At 36.3% G+C, this 8,941-nt stretch overlaps 1 protein-coding gene across 1 annotated transcript; it reads right to left on the bottom strand.

Annotated features, from left to right (window-relative positions):
• Positions 1-304: 304 nt before the first annotated feature.
• Positions 305-8,441, bottom strand: LOC107765578 (mitogen-activated protein kinase kinase kinase NPK1-like). The gene is made up of 17 exons (XM_016584243.2): positions 7,935-8,441; positions 7,784-7,825; positions 7,453-7,518; positions 7,263-7,373; positions 6,971-7,051; positions 6,794-6,871; positions 6,625-6,707; positions 5,740-5,821; positions 5,538-5,638; positions 5,277-5,316; positions 5,021-5,080; positions 4,890-4,936; positions 4,569-4,791; positions 4,245-4,481; positions 3,619-3,953; positions 3,461-3,522; positions 305-808 (listed from the first exon to the last, which is right to left on the bottom strand). Exons 1-17 carry the CDS (start codon positions 8,262-8,264, stop codon positions 714-716), a joined length of 2,073 nt encoding a protein of 690 aa, XP_016439729.1. The 5' UTR covers positions 8,265-8,441; the 3' UTR covers positions 305-713.
• Positions 8,442-8,941: the final 500 nt, after the last annotated feature.

Here is an 8,941-nt window from a genome sequence, read left to right as displayed (position 1 = left end):
GTGATTTATTATTGTATCTTGCTCTGGCATTAGAACATCAGAACTGCTATTTCAACATGCATTTCTCAGTCACAGGTGATCTGACTTAATGTTAATGGTCCAACACTACTACAGGCGTTCCCAGTACGATGTGAAGTTTCATATGTTTTCACATTCATTACTTTTAGCTCGCAGGCGAACAACTCATGTAGTCAGACAATATAAGCAACTTACGATTTTAGAGATTAAAAAAGTGCTTAGAACCAGCAATTGACATTTAAAGATTCATTCAACAGAGGTATAAGAGGCTACAGCAGGATGCAAATTTGTAGGTTGTAACAGGGTAAAATACATTAATATATCACATTTTACAAACAATTCAGCAGATGCGAACTCAACTTTTCTCAGCGTTTTAATATTGGTAACTACCATGAGAGAGCACTTATCTAGGTGATAAAAAAGCCTGCATTTTTCTTACAATGCTCTCAGGAGAATGATCAAAATGTATACAATGCGAATTATTGACATTTTATAATATGATTAACAGGTTGATAGATATTCCTGTAGTAACAGCTCACTCTATCTGACAAGCGCTGATATCCCTGTAGTAACGGGTCAAGAAAACCTCACGTTCGTATACCTGCCCAAGACATCTAACTCTCTGTTCTGGTGTTGCAGGATCATTAATTATGTTCTTCAAACTGACTTTAGTTTAGGGACACAAGTACATACATTTATCTTCCAGGAGATGCAAACCTTGATTTACTTCTACATCGATTTAGAATTGGATCCTTTGGTGGTGATAAGTTGACTGCCTGACGCATAATCTCTGCAGTACAAGATTTTCAACATCACAAAAAAATCATATAAATCAACCAGAATTAACTCAAAAGACCATTAACAATAGCATAAAAGCATTTCCAGGAAAACATAATTAAATAGATAGAGTTAGACTTCCTCGGAAATATTAATGCAAGATCGGAAAGAATTTGACCATTTCCAGACTATAGTCGCCAGTTAGCAATTGCAGCAATGTTTAAATCAATCACTTCATATGTTGACATGAACAGGGGCAACATGTGAAAAAAAATTATACTCTCTCAGAAAAGTGGCATTGTTTTACCCACTTCATCCCATTTTATTTGACCTGGGTTAACTTTCAGAAAGTTTAATTGAAAACAAATGAATTATTATATTGAGTTTGGTAGGCATAGCTCAAAGTTACTGTCTGAGAGGCAAATCTTGCCGTTTTAGGCAAGAATTCATATATGACAAGCAACTTAGGTCAAATAAAATCCCATAGGAGTATAAAAACATGGAAAACTCCGATGACAAGGCACTTATCAATCACATAACTACAAGTTACTAATTGCTCCTCGCAATCTTTTCTGAATCGACAGCAGGAAGTACAGGATAAGAGAAGATTAAAAGAAGTTAAGATGACTACCACAACTTTAATCACCTATAGCAACCGTTAATCAGATCACTGTGGAGGAACAGAAGTACATGGTAAGATGCAATGACACGGAAGAGGTTCAACAAATCGGGGGCTCAGAGCCATGCACGTCATTCCGCATGACATTGAGCCTTATAGATCTTTAGCTGATCTTGGAAAATTGGGGTTAATTTTGGGCGAATAACTTGGATTAGTACAATACAATAAGCCTTCAAAAAGTTCACCCTAGATAATCTCCTTTTCTTTTCATTAGTCAGAGAATATCATTACTCCATAAACACAAAGTTGGTGTCAAGTATTATGCACAAGATCTGTATGAGACTTTTCTTGAGTCATTTTCCCCCAAGTTTGACCAATTACCCACAAAATATATTCTTTTCACAATAAAAATAACTTTGGAATAAAAAGGATCTCTTAATGCTTTTACGTTTTTCTAATTACTATAAAACACACTTCTATTCTTATCGTTCCAATGTTCCATAGACTCCAAAATAGAATATAGATTGTTTCATAATAATGAGAAAGAAGTACAAAGCATTAAGAGACCTTATTCATCCCATCAACTGTCTGTATTAATTTTTAATAAAGTAATAGTTTTCTTATTTTCGCCAAACTCCAGCATACAAGAAGTGTACAAAAAACTTTTTTCATATTATTCTTAATGTATCACGCAATGGTACTCTTGTAACCAATCTAAGATGGATTTTGCACCCCCCCCCCCCCCCCACCACAAAAAATGAGAAGATAGCCAAACTTTCTATGTAACCTCCGTTTCAAAAGGAATGAAAAGGGGGGTTCGAAATAGAGGGGTCAACCTTCTAATTGTCGGTCTCAATTCCGACATTAGTTTTTATTTTTTATCTTTTTAAAAATAAAATTAACAATAGGTCAAAAATACTACTCCCTCCATCCCATGTGATAGCGTTTGACTAGCCATGGAATTTAATAAATTAAAGAAGACTTTCGACATGTAAGCCAAATATATGCAAAGTACCATGTTAAATGAGTAGCGGTGAGAGTTCCACATGTCTTTTCATTTTAAATAAGTAGAAGTGAGGATCCCAACAAGGCATGTCATTAAGAGTAAAATGGGGATGCTGGAATTTAATAGTGTCCAAAAAGATAAAGATGTTACTATTTTGGACAAACTAAAAAGGAAGTGTGTTACATAAAATGGGACAAGAGGAAGTATAACTAACAATTTTTTAAAATTTAATGGAAAGTTTGTGGTCAAAGAATATGCCATATAAAGTGAAACAAAGGGAGTACTAATCACCTATTCCTACCAAAATAATGCAATTACATTAGTGCTCCTGCATACGCACCACTCTTCCATTTTTTCACAACTTCTCAAATTAGAACCATGTTCACTCAACATATTCTTACCAAAGTTCTACAAAGACATTGTCAAAAGGATGTGTGAAAGGAATATTGACGAGCCTTGAGGCTGTGATCGAGTCAATCTGAAACTTTCTACAAGTTGAGATACAAAAAGCAACTTGCAAATCGGACTGTATTGAACACACGATGTCCTAGCTAATACAACTCACTGAAGCAATTGAAGAGTTAGAAGTCTGAAATCTCTAATGACTAGCAAACAAACTATGACTTAGAAAAAGAAATAAGAAACCGGCAAATACATGCACTCCTAGTATTATTATCTCCATTCCATCTTTTTTTTTTTTTTGACAAGTGTCTCTTATCCAAATTAATCATTCGGTTTCCTTTTTCTTCCCAATTTACTTTATCTGACGCCACTTGTTCACCTTTTCATTTCTACACTGTTTTACTGTAATTTGATGTTTTATTCAGACTCTATTCGCTTAAATTCTACTATAGTCAATAATGTATTCTACATTGAGAGGCATGGAACAATAAAGCTAAAAGAAGTCAAAAATCAGCTGAATGGTGGAAGCTTCAACAGATATGGACTGCCTGTCCATATTAAGAAAAAATCCTCAAGCAATACTCGTCAAAATTAATTTAGTTATAAATCTTAACCAAGAAACAAAGGGTCCAACTTGCCTCGTTTCCTTTGCAACTCTTCATCAAGCTCTTCTTTCCACCTTCTTTGCCTCTCAGAGAAGCTTGCAGAAATAGCAAGATAATTCAGTCTCAATACACGAAGAAACTGAATTTAGAATTTAGTCAAGAAGGAAGAATAGCACAAATGCATTATCTACCTTGAATTAACTGCTTCACGTTGAGAAGCAAGAAGATCTTTCCATTCATTATGCCTCGGCGACTGAACTTCCTGAATAGCTTCATCATTTGGGCCACCAATATTTGATATTCGCTTGGAATGAGTCACTGGGCTGGGAGCACAAGCACCTTCAATGGCAGTAGAAAGCCTTCTGCTAAGCATACGATTTGGTGACTTGCTTTTTGGTGGTAAGTTTATGTTACTTGGAACATTTTCCTTGTTCCCAATGCCAACAGGACTTGGTGTGCTGGAAACATTCAAGGAATTGTAGAATCCTTCATATAGTGGTGTTTGCAGCTTCTTCAAGTCCATTGCCTACATCAGTTTACCAATGAATAGAGATAAGAGTGGAATTCCACTAAGGGGGACCCACAAGTTTAGAAGTTTAACTGAGATAACATTATGGTTGGTTGCACTGTAAGAAAATCACATATATCAGAGATAAGACTTTAAGGAGGAGCATGTGATATTCCCTCTAAGGAGGAACGACAAGTTTAAAATTTCAAGTAGTTACTTTATCTTATCAAAAAAATTCAAGTCTGTGATAGCATATGGTTGGAGATACCGTATGAAAATTTCACACACTGGTGAATGGTGAATAGCTACCTTTTCATCAAGGAATGCCCTAATTTTAGACTCTGTCAACTCATCATCATCCTCGGCTGCAGATTGCCCACTTGGAAATGTGAAAGCAAGATCCTCCTTGTATGACATGATGGGACTATTAGTGGGCTTAATAGTTGCTTGATCATAATGCAGGTTTGCTTGACTTTTCGTTAACTCGGGACTTTCATCAAATTTGCATGGCCAATCATTATCAGGTTCACACACAGGGTTAAAACTCTACATTCAAAAACAAAAGAAGATGTACATTTTGTTTTCTCATTCATAATAACAAATTCTATACATAATGACAAAAGGAAACTGCACCTTATAATTAGCAGGAGAATGCAAATCTGAACTGCACTTCACAGATGCACCAAACATAAAATCATCATTATCCATCTGGCACATGTCATCATCAGAGCTTCCTAGTTTCCAGAGTGACTCTTTCCCTAAGGAATTCTCGGGATACACAGTGGAGCACCTCACAGTGCTAACACCACAAACATCTTTCAAACCATTGCAGGAAGCTCTCATATCAGGAATGATTCTGCAGCATCATAAGATCCTTAGCTTTTATTAAGATAGAGTCCATGAGTGATGAAAATAACCTTCAGATATCTAAACATAGGAAAAATAAATGCTTACGAGGTCCTAACATCCATCCTTTGCGCTGCCATGTTTTCGGGGTTTCCCTGTTGATTGTCATATTAAACTTTGTTTTAACAAAAGTATGATGAGGATTACAGAATGATGGAAAAGTTTAGACAATTTCTAACCATAAAGGATGAGCGAAGAAAAGGGCGAGCTTCCTGATGTTCTCCCGTAACAAATGGATGCTGCACACAGTTACCAAAGACAAAGGTTCCATCAATGACAAGTTTTTTTTTGTTTTGTACTGTTGCTAACCAGTAGGCTTTCCATAGGTCACTTTTATACATACTAGTAATATATAAAGCCTCAGTCACCCCAACGAACCACAGATAATGTCAATCCAACAAAAATTCAGAATTGAAGGACCAATTTCATGAATACCTGAAGCAAATTTGATGCAGAATGCCTCAGGTGCGGTTCCCTGCCAGAACATCAAGTCAAAAAGCAAGAATAAGGACACGAAGGAAGACAGGTAATAATTAATAACTTGAGCATCTCTTTGCATATGCTGCCATGGAAATAATCCAGCTTTATGTCGAATTCCCTAGGAATTTCCCCAAGAAAGGGAATGCATAAAGTTTAGATAGGGAATTACTGATAAGGTGGCAGTAGGGGGAAGTCAAGCAGAAAATTCAGACATACTTCTGCAAACATTTTAATAGGAAGTCCTTTGCTTCAGCAGAAAGATGCTCTGGGATGGGAGGATGGGATTTAGTTGTCCCTATATGGAAGAGAGCAGCAACCTGAAATAGTAATGTGTCAGGCACGAAGGTAACAATAATATAGAAATTTTCATGTCAACTCACAATGTAATTAATAAAAGTTAATTGAAACCCATGCCTACCTCCTGATACTGCTGGCTCCAAGGAGGTTTTCCAGTAGCCATTTCGATAATAGTACATCCGACACTCCATATGTCAGCAGAGCTATCATGTTTAGTAGAACGCAATTAATGTAGGGATGTGTAGAGCAGGAAAGGGACCAAACACCCATTCAGAAGAAAAGGCATTGTTTCAGGAGACACAGTGCTTCTCCAGACACTAGGACATTTGGGCACTAAAGGAGAAATTTAAATTTGTACTGTAAACTTGAATTTTATCAATTTTGAGTTACAAGGTTAAGTAAAAATTTCGTAACGACACAAAAGATGATTATTTGGTTGAAGGATCTCAATGTTTCTTTCCAGTGTTGTAAAGAGGGTCATGCATTACCATCCGTCTTTTGCAAATTTTCCCTACTTCTGCAATTTGGGAAAATAAACATTGAAGCTATTAACAATAGAGGAGAACGGGTGAATTGTAATTGACGTATTCTGTTGGTGATAATTCATGTGCTATTATAGAAATCATATGCAAATTTGTCTCTGCAACATTTATTTGGAGTGAATAATTTTTCTCAACATTATTTTGACAAAATTAAACTGGATTTAATTCATTAATACTAACTAGTTAAGGAAAAATAGGTCGAATGTGTTTGTATTAGTTTTCGGTAGGATCAGATTGTTCAACAATCCAATCATCTGAGTACCAATTCAATCCTACTTAGGTGCTCTACTCTGAAGCTACTAGATGAAATTCCCACCATATGTATATATTGACACATGAGGGCACTGCTTTGTGGGTGTACAAGTAACCAGTTGTAAAAACTATATACTACAAGATTACAGACGGTCCTCTCAACAGTCCACACACCACAACTTGGAGATTATATATGAAATAATTCTACTCACAAGCTATGGCCAGTCTGCAGAATGACTTCGGGAGCCATCCAGTATGGAGTACCCTTCATTGACTTGGCACCAGTCATAGTAGCCTGAAGCAGTCAAGAGTCAGCTATAAAAGAATACTCCAACCAACAATACCAAAATAATAAGACAAAGATGCCAAAAAAGTCCATACCAATTCAACAACCTTCTTGGATGCACCGAAATCAGCAAGTTTAATGCAACCTTTATTGTCAACAAGTATGTTTGCTCCCTAAATGAAAAAGATATTTCACCAAATAAAAAGAGCCATGGAGAGAGCATGCAGGAAAACGAGCTAAATCTCATGAGAATAGTTGGAGAAAAAAACTACCTTAATATCTCTGTGCATAATTCCATTCTTATGCAAGTATTCCAGCCCTAATAACAATTGCTTGGTGTACATTCTTATAACCTAATTCAGCACCCATAATGAGATTAATTCAGAAGGTTAGGAAGCCACGGTCTGTGCTGATAAGCAAATTTCAGTTGGCAGTTGCAGAAAATTAAGTCCATTGCGACAAACAAGAAGAGGTAGAAGTGGCAACAGATAGTTTCTCGAAAATGTAGTGAGAAAAAACAAAAACACCAGTACTTAACGTTTTCCTAAAGCAGACAGCACTTACAGATTCAGGGAAGGATCCAAATTTTCCCAAAAGTGACGAGATTGAGCCACCAGGAACAAATTCCAACAATATATTTAATGATCCTGCCTCTCTTGCAGTTCCCAAATATCTCTGAGGGAAAAAAAAGCACAGTCAGAAGAACTCTATCCACAACCTTATAATATTCAATATACAACAGAATTGCGCTCACCACTATGTTGGGATGGGAGAGATTCTTCAATAGATTCACTTCTTCCTCAAGCTCTCTAACATGAGCCTGTTAATTACAAATACAGATCAGCTAATTGAAAGACAAAAGAAAAGAAAAAACTAGGAATCTTGGCATAGAACTAAACAAATTTTGGTTCTTTATGAGGCAAATTGATCATAGTAAACAACTGCTGCTACTACTACTCAATCCCAAATTAACTAAAGTCATTTATAAGAATCCTCTATACACTGGTAAAACAATTTATCTTTTAGGAAAACTGATCAAACTAAGTGAATAAAATGAAGCAATCAGCTAAATAAAAACCGCTTACTTGTGCTCGCTCTCTTGAAGCACCATTCATCGCAATCGAAACCTGCAAGAACAAAAAATATTCAAAAATCACAAATCTCTTTAAAAATTGAAATTTATTATATGAACAACATTACTAAACAACTGAAATAGCAAAATAACGAAAAATTCACCTCCTTTATAGCTAGTAACTCTCCGGAATCAACATTCATCCCCATATAAACCCTACCAAAAGCACCACATCCAATCATTTCACCTTTCCTCCACCGGATTGGCGGAGTATTATCTTTCCGAGCCTTCGCGGGCGGCTCAGCTTTAGAAATAGACGGAAGAGCAGGAACATGAGCTTTCGAGAAGATTCCAATACTTGATTTGCGAATGCTCGAACCTAGTTTCTCAACGAAGCCTCCGAATCCACTGCCGACACCGCCAGCGCCGGTATCGAAGTCTCCGGACTGCTTGAAAACCAGAGATCGGCGAACGGAACCGATGAAATCCTGCATTGGAGAGAGATTTGGAGGAGCAAAGAGTGAAATTGTGTGCGTTAGGGTTCAGTGAATCGCATTTGATCGTTGGGAGTGAGAGATGAGAAGAGGGAAAGGTGATTGGGGGGTGGGGGGATTTGTTTTCAAAAATAAAATAAAGCTTCTTTTTTTGAATTTGTGCTCTCACTGTTCTTGGAGTTTGTGGATGTGTCCATCTGTATTTATTTTAGTTTATTTACGCTTTTACCCAACCTAACGGCATTTCCATTCGGGCGGAGACTCTCTCACTAATTTTTTCTTTTTTTTTTTACTAATTTTTTATGTGGCACATTTAAAAAGCTGATAAGATGAAAGGAAGACTAGATTATAAATAAATAAATTGGGGCTTCCAAATAAACAACTAAATTATTGAAAAAATCTCTAACTCTATCTTTTTTGTTTATCATCTTCCTCTTTCTTTCTTTTTTCCTAGTTATTTGAACTGTAAGTGGAAATAAGAGGAACAAGATGAGAGCAATGAGTGCTTAAAGAAAGGGTTATGTTGCTTTTATTGTTGTTGTTTAGCTGAAATAACCTTAAACAACTTGTGGGTTTCGATAAGAATTTAGGTAATTAGGTTATTGTTTACCCGTAAAGCGGTACACTTAAATTTGTTACGTGCAATCGAACTGATTTGATCCAAAGTAAATAAATAA

Source organism: Nicotiana tabacum, chromosome 14, assembly GCF_000715075.1.
Source record: "Nicotiana tabacum cultivar K326 chromosome 14, ASM71507v2, whole genome shotgun sequence".
NCBI lineage: Eukaryota > Viridiplantae > Streptophyta > Magnoliopsida > Solanales > Solanaceae > Nicotiana > Nicotiana tabacum.
Note: the sequence above shows the minus strand (reverse complement) of the source record. Positions and strands in the feature narration are given on the sequence as shown.